Source organism: Callionymus lyra, chromosome 11 (genome assembly GCF_982586985.1).
Source record: "Callionymus lyra chromosome 11, fCalLyr1.hap1.1, whole genome shotgun sequence".
Lineage (NCBI taxonomy): Eukaryota > Metazoa > Chordata > Actinopteri > Syngnathiformes > Callionymidae > Callionymus > Callionymus lyra.
Genome location: NC_141828.1, coordinates 6,946,273 through 6,968,686, shown reverse-complemented (window position 1 = coordinate 6,968,686; position 22,414 = coordinate 6,946,273). Strand labels below are relative to the sequence as shown.

Sequence of the window (22,414 nt, the reverse complement as noted above, 5' to 3'; positions counted from 1 at the left end):
AATATGCGAGTGAGGATAGTTGGGTTTTCTACATTAGACGAGACAAAATCTTAGCTCTCAAGGTCATATCTCAGAGATACCAAACTTCATTTGACAACATGTGTTTCCCATCAAGTTCCATTCCTTCAACTTCAGTTATTGTCAATCGTTGACTGACACTTTGATCGGTCACCATGGTAACATGAACTTGAATCTACTTTGATTTGGAGCAAACAGGCCACGAAGAAAATGACTCTTTGGGTCAGAATCGTCCCTCGGGCCATGAAAAAAAAATAAAATAAATGTATATGTTTGCTTTCCTTTTAAATAAAACTCACACAAACATATTCAACAACACAACACATGCAGTAAGTTTCCACTGTAGCCATGAGCGCTGTGAGCTGGTCTATAGTCTGGTGACAGTAAATCACTGATAACTCACCTCCAGACTTCTCGTTTGTGCACACAGGGAACTCCCTCTCTTCCTTGTGTGTGTGTGTGTGTGTGTGTGTGTGTGTGCGTCTAAAGGTGTGTTGCTCACTTCACTTCCTGTCGAACTTTGACTCTCGGACGCAGCATGGCTGAAGAGGAGCCGCAGAGGACGAGTGTGATCGCTGAGCTGACGGACAGAGGTGAGTTTCTATCTCCGAGGTTTAAACATATTTCGACATGTTGTCGTTTAAACTTCGAGAGGTTGTGTGTGTGTGTCGTGACGGTCACATGACGGTCACATGACGGTTGTGATTCACAGCAGAAGCTTCAACTTCTCTCTTTTGTTCCCTCTTGTTCAGCTCTGCACGAGTATGAAGATCTCCAGCAGAAGCACCACAGCGCCACCCTGCAGGTGAGACTCCTGCGGGGCGTGACACACACCTGACCCGTGGAGGTCTGGACCATTATTTGACTGAACAACCTGACCACTCAAAGGAGCTTTCTGAGCCGCTCCAGTAGAAGAACTCACATTTCTCCGATCCTTAAAACTCTTCACTGGCTGCCAGTTTCTTTCAGGATCATTTTAAAATTCTGGTTCTTACTTTCAGATCTATTCATGGTCAGACCTTCCATCAGTGATCTGATCCAGACTTACACCCCAGCTTGGGCTCTGAGGTCTTTGGATCAGAATCTACTGATGGTTCCTGAACATGGTTCAGGACCAGAGGAGAGAAATCCTTCCAGACTGTTGCTCCTAAGCTTTGGAACCATCTCTGTGTTTGATGATCTACTGACTCCTTCAAGAAACATCTCAAGACACTTTTATTTGTTCAGGCTTTTCCTTGATTTTCTGGAACTCCTGTTGTGTTATCAGTTTTATCTTGACCTTTAAAGTATATAATTTAATGAATATTGTTTGATTGTTTAAGCTCTTTGTGACCCTGGTCTGGAAAAGCGCTATACAAATAAAAATGAATTACTTACTTACTCCGGTGGTTCTGACGCATGTGTGAATCCAGAGGGAAGTAGGAAGTGGAGTGTAGATGATAGAGAAGTGAAAGTGATGATGTGAAACAATCGCATGTGTTGAGCACAACGTGAGAAAAAAGTTGAACCTTCGAGGAGAAACTCTTGCCCCTGGATGAAGATCTTCTCTCACAGATCCTTCTGTCGACACGTGTTGATGATGAAACTCTTGTCTCTCAAAGGTTCAGAAGCTGCAGGAGGAGAGGAACGAGGCCGTCCAGAGGCTCAACCAGTTCCAGGAAGGTAAGAACATCCACCTGAGTAGATGCTTACAGAGCAGGTACAGTGAGGAGGAGGAGAAGGTTGGAAGGAGGTGAAGGAAAGAGAAGAGGGCCAGGAGGAGGAGATGAATGAAGGAGGAGAGGTGAGGGAATGATGAGGAGAAAGTCAAGTGAATGAAGTGGAAGGAGAGTAGAAGATCAGGTGGAGAAGGAGAAGGTTGATAATGGAGGGAAGGTTGAGGAGCTTGTGAGGATGAAGTTAGGGAAGAAGGAGGTGAAAACAAGAGGAAGTGAGAAGAGGAATGAGAAGGTCGAGAACAGATGATTGGAGGAAGGAGATGATGGACGAGGGGGTGAGTGAAGAAGGAGAACTTTGAGAGGACGTAAGAGAAGGTTGAGACCAAAAGGAGGTGAGTGGGGGAATGAGAAAATGGGATTGGAGAAGATTGGGGGGAGGTAAGAGGAAGAGAAGAAGGTCGGAGGAGGAGGAGGAGGAGGAGGAGGAGGAGGAGGAGGAGGAGGAGGAGGAGGAGGAGGAGGAGGATAGTGAGGGAATAGAAGGTCAAGAAGAGAGGAGAGGGAACAAGCAGAAGGCTGTGAGAAGGTAAGAGAAGGAGGTGAACGAGGGGAGGAGGTTGGGAGGATGAAGTATTGGGACGAGGAGGATGTGGTGGGAAGAAGGGAAGGTCAGGAGGATGTGAGTGGAGAAGGTCGAGAAGAGCAGAGGGGATGGGGAGGGAGGAGGTGAGGGTCCAGAGGAGGTGAAAAGAGTAAGAGCTGAAGGTCCAGAGGTGGTGAAGAGAGGAGGAGCTGAAGGTCCAGTGGTGGTGAAGAGAGGAGGAGCTGAAGGTCCAGTGGTGGTGAAGAGAGGAGGAGCTGAAGGTCCAGAGGAGGTGAAGAGAGGAGGAGCTGAAGGTCCAGAGGAGGTGAAGAGAATAGGAGATGAAGGTCCAGAGGAGGTGAAGAGAGGAGGAGCTGAAGGTCCAGTGGTGGTGAGGAGAGGAGGAGCTGAAGGTCCAGTGGTGGTGAAGAGAGGAGGAGCTGAAGGTCCAGTGGTGGTGAAGAGAGGAGGAGCTGAAGGTCCAGAGGAGGTGAAGAGAGGAGGAGCTGAAGGTCCAGAGGAGGTGAAGAGAATAGGAGATGAAGGTCCAGAGGAGGTGAAGAGAGGAGGAGCTGAAGGTCCAGTGGTGGTGAAGAGAGGAGGAGCTGAAGGTCCAGAGGAGGAGCTGAAGGTCCAGAGGAGGTGAAGAGAATAGGAGATGAAGGTCCAGAGGAGGTGAAGAGAGGAGGAGCTGAAGGTCCAGAGGAGGTGAAGAGAGGAGGAGCTGAGGGTCCAGAGGAGGTGAAGAGAATAGGAGCTGAAGGTCCCGAGGTGGTGAAGAGAGGAGGAGCTGAAGGTCCACAGGAGGTGAAGAGATGAGGAGCTGAAGGTCCAGAGGAGGTGAAGAAAGGAGGAGAGGTTGGCAGGTGATAGAAGAAGGTCTGAGTAGCTGGTGGTCACTTTGACCAGTCGCCACATCAAACGTTGCTTCAGTGAGTTGTGGGTTTGTGTGTGTATGTGTGTGTATGTGAGTGTGTGTGTTTGAGTGTGTTTGTGTGTGTGTGTGAGTGTGTGTGAGTCGAGTGCAGGAGAGTGTGTTTGTGTGTCGTCCTGCAGCCAAAACATATTGTCCAACAGCTGCATGTTCTATTACGTGATTTCATAGCTGCCACAAAATTGCTTCTATTCACAACTAAAGTGAGGCCCAGACACACAATCATGTCTTTTCAATGACCGTGTTGATGACAACATTATGTTGTGTGTATCAACACACACACAGACGCACACATGTTCACGCACTAACGTGTGTTCATCACTGGAGGATGAATTATAAGATTTCATAGCTGATGACGTTTAACTCCAGGTACTGTCTGTGCTTCTGTCAATCATTCTGTCTGTGCTTCTGTCAATCATTCTGTCTCTTCTTCTGTCTGTTCTTCTGTCTGTGCTTCTGTCTGTTCTTCTGTCTGTGCTTCTGTCTGTTCTTCTGTCTGTGCTTCTGTCAATCATTCTGTCTGTTCTTATGTCTGTGTTTCTGTCTGTGCTTCTGTCAATCATTCTGTCTGTTCTTATGTCTGTGTTTCTGTCTGTGCTTCTGTCAATCATTCTGTCTGTGCTTATGTCAATCATTCTGTCTGTGCTTCTGTCTATCATTCTGTCTGTGCTTCTCTCTGTGCTTCTGTCAATCATTCTGTCTGTGCTTCCGTCTTTCCTTCTGTCTGTTCTTCTGTCTGTGCTTCTGTCTGTTCTTCTGTCTGTGCTTCTGTCTGTTCTTCTGTCTGTGCTTCTGTCAATCATTCTGTCTGTTCTTATGTCTGTGTTTCTGTCTGTTCTTCTGTCAATCATTCTGTCTGTTCTTATGTCTGTGTTTCTGTCTGTGCTTATGTCAATCATTCTGTCTGTGCTTCTGTCTATCATTCTGTCTGTGCTTCTGTCAATCATTCTGTCTGTGCTTCCGTCTTTCCTTCTGTCTATCATTCTGTCTGTGCTTCTGTCTGTGCTTCTGTCAATCATTCTGTCTGTGCTTCCGTCTTTCCTTCTGTCTGTTCTTCTGTCTGTGCTTCTGTCAATCATTCTGTCTGTTCTTCTTTCCGTTCTTCTGTCTGTGCTTTTGTTAATCATTCTGTCTGTGCTTCCGTCTTTCCTTCTGTCTGTTCTTCTGTCTGTGCTTCTGTCAATCATTCTGTCTGTTCTTCTTTCCGTTCTTCTGTCTGTGCTTTTGTTAATCATTCTGTCTGTGCTTCTGTCTGTAATTCTGTCTGTGCTCCTGTCTGTGCTTCTGTCTGTCATTCTGTTTCTTCTTCTGTCTGTAATTCTGTCTGTGCTTCTGTCTGTCCTTCTGTCTGCAGTGTCTCAGCTGGTCATCGAGGAGGTTGATGTGATCCAGAAGAACCTGGAGATCGAGAGGACATGTCGAGAGAGTGCAGAAGCTTTGGCCTCCAGGGTGAGTTTCACTGTTAGCACCAGGAAACTATGATGTTTACTCTGTAGCCACGAGCTCAGCTGTTAGCATTGAGCTCCATGTGAAGAGAAGCCAGATTGAATGTTGACACATAAACACACTAAACAACACATCGATAAACACACACAAAAAACACTCACAGACACTAATAAAGCACACACACTTAAATGTGCACATACACACACACTCATCAACAACAACAGATCTGATCAGGTGTTGATACTAATAAACACAAACATAAACACATCAACAACAACAGATCTGATCAGGTGTTGATATTAATAAACACAAACATAAACACATCAACAACAACAGAACTGATCAGGTGTTGATATTAATAAACACAAACATAAACACATCAACAACAAAAGATCTGATCAGGTGTTGATACTCATAAACACAAACATAAACAACAACAGATCTGATGAGGTGTTGATACTCATAAACACAAACATAAACAAAAACAGATCTGATCAGGTGTTGATACTAATAAACACAAATATAAACACAACAACAGATCTGATCAGGTGTTGATACTCATAAACACAAACATAAACAACAACAGATCTGATCAGGCGTTTATACTAATAAACACAAACATTAACAACAACAGATCTGATCAGGCGTTGACACTCATAAACACAAACATAAACAACAACCGATCTGATCAGGTGTTGATACTCAAACACAAACATAAACACAAAAATAAACAACAACAGATCTGATCAGGTGTTGATACTCATAAACACAAACATAAACAACAACAGATCTGATCAGGTGTTGATACTCATAAACACAAACATAAACAACAGATCTGATCAGGTGTTGATACTCATAAACACAAACATAAACAACAACAGATCTAATCAGGTGTTGATACTCATAAACACAAATATAAACACAAACGTAAACAACAACAGATCTGATCAGGAGTTGACACTCATAAACACAAACATAAACAACAACAGATCTGATCAGGTGTTGATACTCATAAACACAAACATAAACACAAACGTAAACAACAACAGATCTGATCAGGAGTTGACACTCATAAACACAAACATAAACAACAACAGATCCGATCAGGTGTTGATACTCATAAACACAAACATAAACAACAACAGATCTGATCAGGTGTTGATACTCATAAACACAAACATAAACACAACAACACATCTGATCAGGTGTTGATACTCATAAACACAAACATAAACACAACAACACATCTGATCAGGTGTTGATACTCATAAACACAAACATAAACAACAACAGATCAGATCATGTGTTGATACTCATAAACACACACATAAACAACAACAGATCTGATCAGGTGTTGATACTCATAAACACAAACACAAACATAAACAACAACAGATCTGATCAGGTGTTGATACTCATAAACACAAACATAAACACAAACATAAACAACAACAGATCTGATCAGGTGTTGATACTCATAAACACAAACATAAACACAAACATAAACAACAACAGATCCGATCAGGTGTTGATACTCATAAACACGAACATAAACGCAAAAATAAACAACAACAGATCCGATCAGGTGTTGATACTCATAAACACAAACATAAACACAAACATAAACAACAACCGATCCGATCAGGTGTTGATACTCATAAACACGAACATAAACGCAAAAATAAACAACAACAGATCCGATCAGGTGTTGTTACTCATAAACACAAACATAAACACAACAACAGATCCGATCAGGTGTTGATACTCATAAACACAAACATAAACACAAAAATAAACAACAACAGATCTGATCAGGTGTTGATACTCATAAACACAAACATAAACACAAACATAAACAACAACAGATCTGATCAGGTGTTGATACTCATAAACACAAACATAAACACAAACATAAACAACAACAGATCCGATCAGGTGTTGATACTCATAAACACGAACATAAACGCAAAAATAAACAACAACAGATCCGATCATGTGTTGATACTCATAAACACAAACATAAACAACAACAGATCTGATCAGGTGTTGATACTCATAAACACAAACATAAACACAACAACAGATCCGATCAGGTGTTGATACTCATAAACACAAACATAAACAACAACAGATCAGATCATGTGTTGATACTCATAAACACAAACATAAACAACAACAGATCTGATCAGGTGTTGATACTCATAAACACAAACATAAACACAACAACAGATCCGATCAGGTGTTGATACTCATAAACACAAACATAAACGCAAAAATAAACAACAACAGATCTGATCAGGTGTTGATACTCATAAACACAAACATAAACGCAAAAATAAACAACAACAGATCCGATCAGGTGTTGATACTCATAAACACAAACATAAACACAACAACAGATCTGATCAGGTGTTGATACTCATAAACACAAACATAAACACAACAACAGATCCGATCAGGTGTTGATACTCATAAACACAAACATAAACGCAAAAATAAACAACAACAGATCTGATCAGGTGTTGATACTCATAAACACAAACATAAACGCAAAAATAAACAACAACAGATCCGATCAGATGTTGATACTCATAAACACAAACATAAACACAACAACAGATCTGATCAGGTGTTGATACTCATAAACACAAACATAAACACAACAACAGATCCGATCAGGTGTTGATACTCATAAACACAAACATAAACACAACAACAGATCCGATCAGGTGTTGATACTCATAAACACAAACATAAACACAACAACAGATCCGATCAGGTGTTGATACTCATAAACACAAACATAAACACAACAACAGATCCGATCAGGTGTTGATACTCTCGGGCTCTGGTTGGCGACGACAGCATCAATCAAGCGACAACTGTCGTTCCAGTCTCTGTCATTTCCACACATTCAATTTGTATGCTGCAATCAAAAGCACTCTGTGCTCCTCCAATTTCTCCCGCGTCCCAAAATCTGCGGCGTCTGAGATTGCATTGGATTCTTTTGATTCCGGGCACACTTTTTCGGAGTCCTTGCTCGGAGGCGAGTGGTGATTGAGAGCGGGGGAGCGCCGCGCCGTGATTTCACAGTGTCCGACGCACCACTGTAATCATTTCTCATTCAATCTCGGGACAAAAGCTGCAGGATCCGGGGCAGTGACAGACGGAGAGAATTAGATTGAAGGTCAACTCCTCTTTTCCCGTCTCCCTGGATGCTCACGTCCCAGAGACACGAGCGCCCCAAGTTCAGCCTGATCACCTGATGCTGCAGCCACAGGCCTCTTGTCTCCACCTTCTGTCCTCCCTTTCTTTTTTACACATTCCTTCTTTCAATTCTACAGATCCTCCTTCTTACCTTCCATTTTCCGGTTATTGTATTCCTTCTATTATTACTACCTTCCTTTTCTCCTTTATTTCCATCCCTCCTATCTTTGACCTGCATTTCTTTCCTCCTTCTACCTTCCTTACAGATAACCCTTCTTTTCCTCCCTCCTTAATTCCATTCCTTTATTTTTCCTTCTACCCTCCAATCTTCCTTCACTCAATTCATTCATTCTCCTTCCTTTATACCTTGATCTTTTCTTCCTTTCTGTTTCCCTCTTCCTTTCCCTCCTTCGATTATTTCATTCTTCCGTCCATCCTTTCTTCCTTTATACCTACCTTCCTTCACTCAATTTATTCATTCTCCTTCCTTATTACCTTGATCCCTTCTTCCCTTAATCCTTCCTGTTTCCCTCTTCCTTTCCCTCCTTCGATTATTTCATTCTTCCGTCAATCCTTTCTTCCTTTATACCTTGATTTTTTCTTCCTTTCTGTTTCCCTCTTCCTTTCCCTCCTTCGATTATTTCATTCTTCCGTCCATCCTTTCTTCCTTTATACCTACCTTCCTTCACTCAATTGATTCATTCTCCTTCCTTACTACCTTGATCCCTTCTTCCCTTAATCCTTCCTGTTTCCCTCTTCCTTTCCCTCCTTCGATTTTTTCATTCTTCCTTCCATCCTTTCTTTCTTTATACCTACCCTCCTATCTTCCTTCACTCAATTCATTCATTCTCCTTCCTTTACACCTTGATATTTTCTCCCTCTCTGTTTCCCTCTTCCTTTCCTTCCTTCGATTATTTCATTCTTCCTTCCATCCTTTCTTCCTTTCTACCTACCTTCCTTCACTCAATTCATTCATTCTCCTTCCTTACTATCTTGATCCTTTCTTCCTTTAATAATATCTACCTTCTTTCCTTTCGTCCTAACCTTCATTCCTTCAATTCTCTCTCTATCCTTACTACTCTCCTTCCTTCTGTCCTTCTTCTCATCCTTGTTCCCTTCCTTTCTTTCGTCAACTCTTTCATCGATCTTCCTTCCATTCCGTCCTGCTCCCTTTAATCCTTGACGTTTTCCTTGTTCTGCTTCCTTCCCTCAATTATCTCCTTCTTCCTTTCACTATCCATGAAACTTTCTCCATTTATTTTCCCTTCCTTCCATCCAATTTTTATTATCCATTTTATCATTCTTTTTCCTCTCATCCTTCCTTAATTATTTCCCTAATTCCATCCTACCTTCCCTTTGTCCCTCAATCCCTTCCTTCTTCACTTCAAACCTTTCTTCAATTTTCTCCTCCTCCTTCTTCTTTCTTCTCATCCTCCCTTTTTCCCTCCATCCTTTCCCTGTTCCTTTGATCTTTCTTCTCCTCCGTACCACGACGCTGTAGACAGTGTTTCATGCTGAGATTGATGGTCGTGTTCGTCGGTCTGATGGTTGGAAATGTTGTTCCTGCGAGAGAAGGAAGTCGTGCAGGTTCATCGTGGATGTTTTCTGGCAGCACTTCCTTGTTTCCTCAACATAAAGGCTAAAAGCTCCTAAGTGGCTCGACTCTTTCTTCACCGCCTTCATTAGCGCGTCTGTCACCTCCACTAAAAGCGGCGCGTTTCGTTTCACGTGAATTCATCAGCGACGTCTGGAGGTGTTAACGTCGCGTCGCTCGTCTGCTTCCTCCGCAGACTCTCATCCGAGCGATCGGGGTCACGGAGGTCAACGCGGAGTCACACGTATTGATCCGTTGAAGCTGATGAAATGACAAGAGTGATACCATTCATAAGCTGATGTCCTCAACTCCCTGAGAGCTGTAGCATCATACACTCGTAAATACGATGTTTTAATGTTTGATTTGGTAAAATCTTACTTTGTTACATGTTGTTTTATTTTCTGTGACGGTTTTCCACATCTTCTAAAGTAGAGCAGAGTTAGTCATTGATATTAACTTGGTTTAATTCATTATTTACAGCATCATAAAACAGTTTGACAGTCAATTTAACTGTCACTTTCTGTAAAGTTCTACGTTCAAATGTCATGATGTCCACATCCTCTCGAAGATGTAAACGGCAGCCACTGATTCTAACTCATGGAAAGTATTGATTTATCACATTTTAAAATGATCAAAAGCCTGTTAAAAAACAATCAATAGATAAATAAATGAATAAAAAAGGTCCATTTTAAACATTACACAGTATGATCGTTGCTTTAATGAGCCGCTCTTATTTTGAAAGCCAGATTCATTTCCTGCTTGTGATTAGCGCTCAGGGCTAAATTAGCTCGGTGACTCCTGCGATTGGCTGGATTTACGCACAAAAGTACCACATTTAAAAAGTATTAAATGTGTAAATATATAACCATGAGAAATGTCAAGTGTGGCGTGAGAATCAGTCAAAATCCCGACACACTCAAAGCGTCACACTTGCGTCAGCAGCGCTATCGTTAGCATCATGCTAACTAGCATAAGCTAAGGACAGTGGTGCAGAAAACCTTTGACAAATGTGAATATTTGACCTCTGACCTCCTCATTTTGTCATTGTTAACGTAGCCTTTCCTCTCCCCGTCCGTCGCCCGACAGCCTCATCCAAGATGGCGGTAATCGCGGCGCGCCAGGGTGTCATCGACAAACGTTTCCCCCGCGGCGCCGCCCCAGCTCGCGTCCCTCCAGACTCTTAATTGGCCGCGTCTGCGGCGTCTGTAATTGGCACGTATGGCGACATTTGAATTCTGATAAGTCGGACGCGAGCGACGGAAGAATCCGGGCGGCGATGATGCGCGGACAAATGTTTGTCGCTCGTGGACGTGTGATTATGGCGCTCTAATGGCGACTGTTTATGCGGCGTGTCGTCCTCCGCCGCCGTCCTGCCATTACTGCTGATTGCAGAGCAACGTAATCAAAGTCTGTCGCTCTCCTGCAACATCATGAATAGAAAGTGTTTACTGTCCATGACTCTGTGACTCGTGATCCGCCAGACTCATGGGTCTGTGCAGCTTCATGTGAGTCCGTGTGAGAGTGTGTGTGTGTGTGTGTGTGTGTGTGTGTGTGTGTGTGTGTGTTAGTGTATCTGTGTGTATGCACACTTGTAAGAGTGGTCTATGTATCTGTATGTGTGTGTGTTGGTGTGTGTTTGTAGTTTTGTGTGTGCATGTAGGTTAGTGTGTGTGTGTAGGTTTGTGTGTGTGCATGTGTACATGTGTGTAGGTTTGTGTGTGTGCGTGTGTACATGTGTGTAGGTTTGTGTGTGTGCATGTGTACATGTGTGTAGGTTTGTGTGTGTGCGTGTGTACATGTGTGTAGGTTTGTGTGTGTGCGTGTGTACATGTGTGTAGGTTTGTGTGTGTGCGTGTGTACATGTGTGTAGGTTTGTGTGTGTGCGTGTGTACATGTGTGTAGGTTTGTGTGTGTGCGTGTGTACATGTGTGTAGGTTTGTGTGTGTGCGTGTGTACATGTGTGTAGGTTTGTGTGTGTGCGTGTGTACATGTGTGTAGGTTTGTGTGTGTGCGTGTGTACATGTGTGTAGGTTTGTGTGTGTGCGTGTGTACATGTGTGTAGGTTTGTGTGTGTGCATGTGTACATGTGTGTAGGTTTGTGTGTGTGCGTGTGTACATGTGTGTAGGTTTGTGTGTGTGCGTGTGTACATGTGTGTAGGTTTGTGTGTGTGCGTGTGTACATGTGTGTAGGTTTGTGTGTGTGCGTGTGTACATGTGTGTAGGTTTGTGTGTGTGCGTGTGTACATGTGTGTAGGTTTGTGTGTGTGCGTGTGTACATGTGTGTAGGTTTGTGTGTGTGCGTGTGTGTGTACATGTGTGTAGGTTTGTGTGTGTGCATGTGTACATGTGTGTAGGTTTGTGTGTGTGCGTGTGTACATGTGTGTAGGTTTGTGTGTGTGCATGTGTACATGTGTGTAGGTTTGTGTGTGTGCGTGTGTACATGTGTGTAGGTTTGTGTGTGTGCGTGTGAACATGTGTGTAGGTTTGTGTGTGTGCGTGCATGTATGTGTAAGTTTGTGTGTGTGGTAGGTTTGTGTGTGTGTGCGCGTGTGTGTACATGTGTGTAGGTTTGTGTGTGTGCGTGCTTGTATGTGTAGGTTTGTGTGTGTGTGTAGGTTAGTGTATGTGTGTGCACGTGTGTGGTAGGTTTGTGTGTGTGCGTGTGTACATGTGTGTAGGTTTGTGTGTGTGCATGTGTACATGTGTGTAGGTTTGTGTGTGTGCGTGTGTACATGTGTGTAGGTTTGTGTGTGTGCGTGTGAACATGTGTGTAGGTTTGTGTGTGTGCGTGCATGTATGTGTAAGTTTGTGTGTGTGGTAGGTTTGTGTGTGTGTGCGCGTGTGTGTACATGTGTGTAGGTTTGTGTGTGTGCGTGCTTGTATGTGTAGGTTTGTGTGTGTGTGTAGGTTAGTGTATGTGTGTGCACGTGTGTGGTAGGTTTGTGTATGTGTGCGCACATGTGTATGTGTGTTTAGGTTTGTGTATGTGTGTGCGCGTGTGTGGTAGGTGCGTGCGTGTGTGCACGCATGTGTGTAGATGTGTTGTGTGTAGATTTGTGTGTGTGTTTAGGTTTGTGTGTGTGTGTGTAGGTTTGTGTATGTGTGTGTAGGTTTGAGTGTGTGTCCTTTTTTTCTTCCTTCCATCTTTCCTTTCCTCCATCCCACCATCATTACTGAGATTATTTCATTCTTACTTCCTTCCTTCTCTGTTTTTGTGTGTCTAAATTTTGTGTTTCTGCGTGTGTGTGTTATTATGTATCAGTGTGTGCATTAATGTTTGTGTGTATGTGTGCGTGTGTTTCTGTGTGTGTGAGAAAGTGGGGATGGGATGGAATAAGGATTGATTCAAGAAAGTACATGATCATGTGTGTGTATCCACAGTACGTGTGTGTATCCACAGTACGTGTGTGTATCCACAGTACGTGTGTGTATCCACAGTACGTGTGTGTATCCACAGTACGTGTGTGTATCCACAGTACGTGTGTGTATCCACAGTACGTGTGTGTATCCACAGTACGTGTGTGTATCAACAGTATGTGTGTGTATCCACAGTATGTGTGTGTATCCACAGTACGTGTGTGTATCCACCGTATGTTTGTGTATCCACAGTACGTGTGTGTATCCACAGTATGTGTGTGTATCCACAGTATGTGTGTGTATCCACAGTATGTGTGTGTATCCACAGTATGTGTGTGTATCCACAGTATGTGTGTGTATCCACAGTACATGTGTGTATCCACAGAGTGTGTGTGTATCCACAGTACGTGTGTGTATCCACAGTACGTGTGTGTATCCACAGTACGTGTGTGTATCCACAGTATGTGTGTGTATCCACAGTACGTGTGTGTATCCACAGTACGTGTGTGTATCCACAGTACGTGTGTGTATCCACCGTATGTTTGTGTATCCACAGTACGTGTGTGTATCCACAGTATGTGTGTGTATCCACAGTACGTGTGTGTATCCACAGTACGTGTGTGTATCCACAGTACGTGTGTGTATCCACAGTATGTGTGTGTATCCACAGTACGTGTGTGTATCCACCGTATGTGTGTGTATCCACAGTACGTGTGTGTATCCACAGTATGTGTGTGTATCCACAGTATGTGTGTGTATCCACAGTATGTAAGTAAGTAAGTAAGTAAGTAATATATATTTATATAGCGCTTTTCGAGACCAGGGTCACAAAGCGCTTTAACAATCAAAACAATACTCAAAACAGTACATACTTCAAAGATCAAGACAACACCGAGAACAACACAGGAGTTCGAGAAATTCAAGTTAGAATGGTTCTCATCTTACCTTTCTGGGCGCAGTTTTAGTGTATCTGCCAATCAAATGAGGTCTGAATCGGCAGATCTGTTGTGTGGAGTCCCTCAAGGTTCTGTTCTGGGTCCTTTATTGTTTTTGCTGTACTTGATTCCCCTTGGTAAAATCATTCAGAGATTTCCAGATGTTTCTTATCACATTTTTGCTGATGACATCCAGCTCTACTGCTCTTTTGACCCAACTGAGCCCCAAAGGCTGAACAGCTTAGTCAATTGTTTGCTAGAAATCAAACAATGGCTGAGTGAAAACACTTTACAGCTTAATGTGGACAAAACTGAAACTCTGGTGATTGCTCCTGATGATACGATTCCAGGGTTGAGTCAGTACTTGGGTGACTTAGGTCAGTCTGTCAAACTGAGCCTGAGAAACCTGGGTGTTGTATTTGATAAAGACATGTCTCTTGTTCAACACTGTAGAAAACTGACCAGAAACTGTTTCCTTCAACTGAGAAAAATCTCTAAACTTAGGAAAATGCTGTCACAACATGATCTGGAGCTTGTAATCCATGCGTTTGTTTCTTCTCGTCTGGACTATTGTAACAGTTTGTTTTCATGTCTTAACAAGAAGGATCTTCTCGCCTGCAGTTGATTCAGAACTCTGCAGCGAGAATTCTGACCCGCTCTAGTAGAAGAACTCACATTTCTCCGGTCCTTAAAACTCTTCACTGGCTTCCAGTTTCTTTCAGGATCAACTTTAAAATTCTGGTTCTTACTTTCAGATCTATTCATGGTCAGGCTCCTCCTTACATCACTGATCTGATCCAGCCTTACACCCCAGCTCGGGCTCTGAGGTCTGTGGATCAGAATCTACTTATGGTTCCACGCACACGGCTCAGGACCAGAGGAGAGAAATCTTTTCAGGCTGTTGCTCCTAAGCTTTGGAACAATCTTCCTCTCTCTTTGCGCTTGATGGAGTCTACTGACTCCTTTAAGAAACATCTTAAGACGTTTCTATTTGTTCAGGCTTTTCCATGTGTGTGTATCCACAGTATGTGTGTGTATCCACAGTACGTGTGTGTATCCACAGTACGTGTGTGTATCCACAGTATGTGTGTGTATCCACAGTATGTGTGTGTATCCACAGTATGTGTGTGTATCCACAGTATGTGTGTGTATCCACAGTATGTGTGTGTATCCACAGTACGTGTGTGTATCCACAGTATGTGTGTGTATCCACAGTACGTGTGTGTATCCACAGTACGTGTGTGTGTGACAATAGAAAGAAAGGATCAAGACAAGAACGAGGGAGAACGACTGAATGAAAGATAAACACGAAGTGATGAAGATAAAAACCTATGTGTGTGTGTGTGTGTGTGTGTGTGTGTGTGTGTGTGTGTGCGCGTGTGCGCGTGTGTGTGTGTGTGTGTGTGTGTGTGTGTGTGTGTGTGTGCGCGTGTGCGCGTGTGTGTGTGTGTGTGTGTGTGTGTGTGCGTGTGTGTGCGTGCGTGCGTGCGTGTGTGTGTGTGTGTGTGTGTGTGTGTGTGTGTGTGTGTGTGTGTGTGTGTGTGTGCAGCTGAACCGTCAGAACCGCTCCCTGAAGAGGAAGAGTGTGATGTTACTGTCCCATCTTGACCCCGCGACCCTCACCGCCATCAGCCTTGAGGAGGACGAGGAAGAGGAGGAGGACGAGGAGCTGAGCTGCACGTCAGGTGAAGGTCACGTGCTGAGATGTTTGAGCTTCTTCTGGACGCTTGTGTTTGTGTCAGAGCTTCAGAAGCAGCTGCAGGCCTCTGTGAAGGACAAACTCCGACTGTCCGGTGACCTTCAGGCTCTCAGAGAAGAACTGGCGGACATCAGGGAGGAGGTGAGTCCAGGTGACCGGGGGGTGAAAGTCCAGGTGACCGGGGGTTGAAGGTCAAGGTCATCATCTCGTCGTCAACAGCTGCTGAAGGAGAAATGTGAGAAGGACCTTCTGACGGCAGAGACGACTGAGCAGAAGAAGCTCCTGCAGAAATACAACAGAGGTCAGAGGTCGACCCTGAAACGCGCGTGTTGTCTGACCTTGGTTTGACCTCCATGTTGTGTTCAGTGTCACAGTTCGCCGTGTGCGAGTACGAGTCCCTGCAGGACACCCTGGAGCTGGAGCGAGACCTGAGGACGGAGGCGGAGAAGTTTGCTCGGACGGTGAGATTGTTCTGTTAGGAGCACTTTTTCTCTTCCTCTTCTGTCTCATCTTCTTTTTCTTTATTCTTCTGTTATTATTCATATTTCTTTTTTTCTTCCTCTTCTTTCTCATCTTCTTTTTCTTTTCTTCTTCTGTTATTATTCATATTTCTTTTTTTCTTCCTCTTCTTTCTCATCTTCTTTTTCTTTTCTTCTTCTGTTATTATTCATATTTCTTTTTTTCTTCCTCTTCTTTTTATTTTCTTCTTCTGTCATTATTCATATTTCTTTTACTCTTCCTCTTCTCCTCCTTCATCTTTCTTGCTTGTTTTCTTCTTTCTCTCTTTCTTTGCTTCTTCTTCTTTTCTTCTTATTTTTTACTTATTTCTCTTCCTCCTGCTTTTTCTTCTTCTTTTATTAAATTATTTTCTTGTCTTCTTCTTCTTTATCTTTCTTTCTAGTTTCTTCTTATTTGCTTATTCTTATTTTCTTCTTCTTCATCTATTCATTCTTCTTCATCTATTCATATTTTATTTTTCTCCTTCCTTTTTTTCTTCTTCATCTTTTTGCTTATATTCTTTTTCTTTCTCTTCATCCTTCTCTTCTACTTCTTGACACCTTTTTTTTCTTTCTCTTTTTTCTTCTTTCTTGTTTCTTTTCCTCCTCTTCTTTTTCTATTCTTCTCCTTTTATTATTAATCTTTTCTTCTTCTCCTTCTTTTCTACTTCATCTTTTTTGCCTGTATTCTTTTTCTTTCTCTTCTCATCTTTCTTCTTCTTTCCTTCTTCTTTGTGCTTCTTTTTTCAACCCTCTTTTCATCTTCTTCTTTTTATATTCTTCCCCTTTTCTTCTTTTTTATTACTCTTCCTCTTCTTTTTATTTCTTATTTTATTTCCCCTATTCTCTTCTTCTTCTTTCCTTCTTCTTCCTCCTCTTTGTCTTTTCTTCTTCTTCTGTTTTCACCTGTAGTTCTCACAGACATGTGTCCTCAGGTGGTCGTGAAGAACAAGGCCTTGAAGCGTCAGAGTCAGCTGCTGACTCAGAACTCCTCTCCTGGACCAGCTCTACTTGACGCTCTGGCGCAGGTGACGCAGCTGACCCAGGACCTGGAGACAGAGCGGCTGGAGCACCAGAACCAGGTCCGTCACTGAACCTCATGCACCTGTTGAAGGTCACTTTCACCACCGAACTGGAACACGTCACATGGACGGATTCATTACTTTGATGGATGTTCTGTTGATGAAAGTGTGTGTGTCCATGTATGTGTCCATGTGTGTGTCCATGTGTGTGTCCATGTGTGTGTCCATGTGTGTGTCCATGTGTGTGTCCATGTTTGTGTCCATGTGTGTGTCTGTGTGTGTGTTTCCAGGTGAAGCAGCTGGAGGAAAGACTCCACGGTTCTGAGACTCTGAAGGATTTGGCAGCCTTGAGATTCAAACTGGAGTTGCTGGAGGAGGAGAAGAGGGAGAGCGACAACAAGCGTTCCAAGGCCCAGGAGGAGGTCAAGGACCTGCGGTGCACAGGTGAGAACACACGCTCGAGCAGAAGCTTTTCAAGAAGGTGCTTCCAAGTGTTTCTGCTCTTGTGCTGCACAGTTGAAGAACTCCAGAAGAGACTGTCGGCGGCTACCAACCCTCCTCCGCCTCCTCCACCCCCTCCTCCTCCTCCTCCACCTCCACCACCCCCTCCTCCCTCCAACCCTCTGAGGTGAGAAGACCCTCAAAAAAGTCACACCTGTGCATGGTTCTGATCGTACTGATGACATCATCACGTCCATCTCACGTCAGCTCGTTGATGTCGATGATCCGGAAGAGACGGAAGGTCGATGGAGACATTCCTCTGCAGGAGCGAGACTCAGACCAGTCTGCAGGTACATCATGCCCTGGGGTTAGGTGGAGAACACAGGGCAGACCTGGGATCAGTTGGAGAACACAGGGCAGATCTGGGATCAGGTGGGGAACACAGGGCAGAACTGGGATAAGGTGGAGAACACAGGGCAGACCTGGGATCAGGTGGAGAACACAGGGCAGAACTGGGATCAGGTGGAGAACACAGGGCAGACCTGGGATCAGGTGGAGAAACAAGGGCAGACCTGGGATCAGGTGGAGAACACAGGGCAGAACTGGGATCAGGTGGGGAACACAGGGCAGACCTGGGATCAGGTGGAGAACACAGGGCAGAACTGGGATCAGGTGGAGAACACAGGGCAGACCCGGGATCAGGTGGAGAACACAGGGCAGAACCGGGTTCAGGTGGAGAACACAGGGCAGACCTGGGATCAGGTGGAGAACCAAGGGCAGACCTGGGATCAGGTGGAGAACCAAGGGCAGACCTGGGAACAGGTGGGGAACACAGGGCAGACCTGGGATTAGGTGGAGAACACAGGGCAGACCTGGGATTAGATGGAGAACACAGGGCAGATCTGGGATCAGGTGGAAAACACAGGGCAGACCCAGGATCAGGTGGAGAACACAGGGCAGACCTGGGATCAGGTGGAGAACAGAGGGAAGACCCGGAATCAGGTGGAGAACACAGGGCAGACCAGGGATCAGGTGGAGAACACAGAGCAGATCCGGGATCAGGTGGAGAACACAGAGCAGACCTGGGATCAGGTGGGGAACACAGAGCAGATCCGGGCTCAGGTGGAGAACACAGGGCAGACCTGGGATAAGGGGGAGAACACAGAGCAGACCTGGGATCAGGTGGAGAACACAGGGCAGACCTGGGATCAGGTGGAGAACACAGGGCAGACCTGGGATCAGGTGGAGAACACAGAGCAGACCTGGGATAAGGTGGAGAACACAGAGCAGACCCGGGATAAGGGGGAGAACACAGAGCAGACCTGGGATCAGGTGGAGAACACAGGGCAGACCTGGGATCAGGTGGAGAACACAGAGCAGACCTGGGATAAGGGGGAGAACACAGGGCAGACCCGGGATGGAGAGAAAATAAACGTAATTGAACGACAGAAGTTAATTCGCTCGACTTTGACTTCACGTTGTTGTTCTGATGAAGTGTTAACACTCGTTTGTGTATCGAGTCACGTCGAATCTTCCTCTCACTCTCGGTTCCAAACAGGACAGATTTCTATTAAGGATTCTGCCTTTCAGGTTCTTCTGCTTTTCTCCGTCCATAAAAGACTTTTGTGCGTGGAAGGACAAACGCTGGAGCGAACGCGAGTCTCAGCGCCGGCCGATCGGGTCAACATGTAGAATTCTTTAATTTGAGCAAACAAAAGTGAAGCCTTGGCTCGCGGAGCAGGTGGGACGGACATCAGACGGCCAATCGTGCTGCCGAACACTCCAGGTCTGAATGAGCTCCGAGGATCTGAATAACCGTCACGCTCCGGGAAAACGTTTCACTGTTGCGCCCACAAAGAGGCTTTTGTGCGACGCCATAAAGACATAATATTGACACGTCGCCTCTTTGTGCGTCACAAATTAAATATTCTTGTTTCTTTGCTGGACTGACGACTTCATCACCTTCGTCATCTTCATCAAACACGCATCACATGATGCTCTGGCAGGAGTTCAGTGAGGCGTGTTGTCTGAAAGGGTTTAGTTTGGACAGTTTAGTTAAGTTTTGGAGGTGAGGGGGTCAGGGGTCAAGAGGCGCTTGAGACGCCCCCTGGTGGCGGACAAAGAAGGTACGCTCGTTGAACATGGTGGTTCTCTCGGTCCACAGACCCCGACGTGAGGCAGCAAGCGGTGGACGAGATGATGCAGAGGATCAAGAGAGGAGTCCAGCTGAGACCTGTCGGCCAGTCGCCCCGGAGCAGGAGACGGGTAACTATAACTAGCTCAGTGAGGACAGTTGAGAACATCATCAACAACATGTCTTCTCACCAGGTGGAGAGACTCCCGTCCAAGTCTGCCATCAAAGACCTAAAGGGGATCATGGTGAGTTCTTTCTCACATCTGTCTCACACTCACCTGTCTTTCTCTTGTTTTTTTGTAACCTCTGTCTCTCTTACCTGTCTCTTCCTCACATCTGTCTCTCTCTCAAATGTCTTTTTCTCACCGACATCTCTCACTGACGTGTTTCTCTCTCACCTCTGTCTTTATCTTACCCGTCTCTCTCACAAACCTGTCTCCCTCTCACCTGTCTTTATCTTACCTGTATCTCATTCACCTGTGCCTCCCACCTCTGTCTCTCACTTACCTGTCTCTCTCCCACCTCTGTCTTAATTGGATCCGTCTCTCACTCACCTATGTCTTTATCTTTCCTGTCTCTCTCACCTCTGTCTCTCACTTACCTGTCTCTATCCAACCTGTCTTAATTTTACTTGTCTCTCTCTCACCTCTGTTTCTCTCCCATCTTTGTCCCTTTCTTACCTGTTGCTCATTCAACTTTCTCAAATCTGTCCCTTTTTACCCATCACTTTCTCACCTCTGGTTCTTTTTCCTGTCCCTTTTTCAAATCTGTCTATCTAACCTGTCTCTATCTTACCTGTCCCTTTCTCACATCTGTCTCCCACTCAACTGTCTCTCTCCCACCTCTGTCTCTTCCTTACCTGTCTCTCAGTCAACTGTCTCTCCCTCACCCGTCTCTTTCTTACCTGTCTCTCATTCAACTGTCTCTCTCCCAACTCTGTCTCTTCCTTACCTGTCTCTCAGTCAACTGTCTCTCCCTCACCCATCTCTATTCTTACCCGTCTCTCAGTCAACTGTCTCTCTCCCACCTCTGTGTCTTTCTTATCCGTCTCTCATTCAACTCTCTCCCTCACCCATTTCTATTCTTACCCGTCTCTCATTCAACTGTCTCTCTCCCACCTATGTCTCTTTCTTACATGTATCTCATTCAATTGTCTCTCCCTCACCCGTCTCTTTCTTACCTGTCTCTCTTCCACCTATGTATCTTTCTTATTTGTCTCTCATTCTACTGTCTCTCCCTCACTTGTCTCTTTCGCACAGTTTTTCTCTCAGCTGTCTCTTTTTACACCCGTCTCTTCCAACTCTTTCTCACCTCCATCTCTGTCTCACCTGTCTCTTTTCCACCTGTCTTTATCTTACCATTTTCTATCTCACTTCTGTTTCTCTCTCACCTCTCTCTCACTCCCCTGTTTCTCTCTCACCTTTGTCTCTCCTACCTGTCTCTTTCTCTTACCCGTCTGTCTCAACTACATCTCTCCTAGTTATGACTCTCTCATCATTTTACTGTTCTCTCTCTCACGTCTCTGTAATCTATCTTTTTTTTCAAACTCTGGTCCAGGAGAACTTCAACAAACATGCCCAGAAACCCCGGGCGGCGCCTGAGACGTCCAGCCAGGACGACGAGCTGCAGAAGATCCTGCTGAGGAGACGAGGTGTTCTGGAACAGTTCTAGTAACCTGGAGTGAAGACTCGAGAGGGCACTTGTTTTCTACCCGAGGAAGAACTAGTTCATCTAGTTCATCACGAGTCAAACAACTTGTGTCGTCCATGTTAACATAATCGTAAGATAGGTTTTGATTTTTCTCTCCGTGATGATGATGATGATGCTGGTGATTCTGCATTAAAACATTTTTATCTAAAGTCTAAAGTGATGATTTGGCAGCATTACAATAAGAAATCTTCATCTCGAGATGCTGCAGAACCACTGAAACTCTGTCATCAATGTAACAAAGTCGACTTGGTCTGGACACCTGCCCAGGTTTCCCAGGCCTCCACACGAGCGAGGCCTGAAACCTGAGCGCCGTCTCCCTCCATTGTGCCCGTCCTTGATTACGGCTTTAAGGCTCATTAGGCAGCGAGGTGCAATTTCCAGCCGACAGTCGTCTCCGACTCCGGAGGAAATATCCTGGTGACCGGAGTCCACTTAGCAAATGTTGCGGGAGGAAGAATTCACTTAGCGGCAGATTACGTCCAACAATGGTCGGGATCAGCGCAGGAAGTGTGAGCGAAGAGCTGCTCTGGAGATACGTGTCGTGTTCGAGGGTTCGTTGTCACCGTGAAGGCTGAACCACGAGGCGACTGGATCGGTTTATTGTCCTAAAACACATCAAGAACTTTTTGCAGCGACAGCGTCTTCCCCGGAAATCTCATATAATCATTAGCAACGGCTGGTTAGATGGTTACGCTAATGGCTACACCGTTTTTAGTAAGTAAGTGCTAGGTGCGTCTCAATTCTTAGTATGTGAAATATAGTGCTCCATGCTCACTAAATTGTCACTGAAACGGCCACAAAATTGAGTGTGGATCGATGGACACTTTCTTCCCTAAACGGCTCCATCTTAGTGACGTTGACGTTGTTAACGGAAGTTACTTCATATATATATATATATATATATATATATATATATATATATATATATATACTTCCTGGTGTATTTTCAGCAGCAGTAGGAGGATGAGACGTCTTCGGTGCTGATACCGGTGTAAATATCTTGCAAATATTTCATTTCTCATATTTCTTGATCCAAACCAAACGTGCTGCCAGCAGGTGGCGATAGTGTTCCTACAGCTGGTTGAAATCATCGTTAAATAGTAGTAGAAGAAGAAGAAGCTGTCGCATCATTTCCAGTTAGTGTGTAGCAGCAGAGTTTGATTTGAGACGAGAATTTGT

The 22,414-nt window shown here is 44.6% G+C and overlaps 1 protein-coding gene across 4 annotated transcripts; it reads left to right on the top strand.

Moving 5' to 3' along the window:
* Positions 1-523: 523 nt before the first annotated feature.
* shtn1 (shootin 1) lies at positions 524-21,350 on the top strand. Of its 4 annotated transcripts, XM_087802131.1 has the most exons (15): positions 530-611; positions 771-823; positions 1,620-1,680; positions 4,548-4,642; positions 15,282-15,417; positions 15,475-15,572; positions 15,651-15,732; positions 15,798-15,892; positions 16,864-17,010; positions 17,118-17,394; positions 17,467-17,578; positions 17,659-17,741; positions 19,556-19,656; positions 19,720-19,770; positions 21,083-21,350. In XM_087802131.1, the coding sequence occupies exons 1-15, from the start codon at positions 557-559 to the stop codon at positions 21,194-21,196; spliced, it is 1,560 nt and encodes a 519-aa protein (XP_087658257.1). In that variant the 5' UTR covers positions 530-556; the 3' UTR covers positions 21,197-21,350. The 4 variants fall into 4 exon arrangements, with proteins under 4 accessions (XP_087658259.1, XP_087658257.1, XP_087658258.1 ...); XM_087802133.1 differs by lacking the exon at positions 4,548-4,642 and having other exon boundaries at positions 524-611; XM_087802132.1 differs by having other exon boundaries at positions 15,282-15,572; positions 17,241-17,394.
* Positions 21,351-22,414: the final 1,064 nt, after the last annotated feature.

What these genes read in the sequence shown, in the direction of transcription:
- shtn1 (XM_087802130.1), top strand. Translation starts at nt 557, where the DNA reads ATGGCTGAAGAGGAGCCGCAGAGGACGAGTGTGATCGCTGAGCTGACG. An exon ending in CGCTGAGCTGACGGACAGAG is followed by an intron (nt 612 to 770) that starts GTGAGTTTCTAT and finishes CCTCTTGTTCAG; the next exon opens with CTCTGCACGAGTATGAAGAT. An exon ending in GGCTGGAGCACCAGAACCAG is followed by an intron (nt 17,011 to 17,117) that starts GTCCGTCACTGA and finishes TGTTGATGAAAG; the next exon opens with TGTGTGTGTCCATGTATGTG.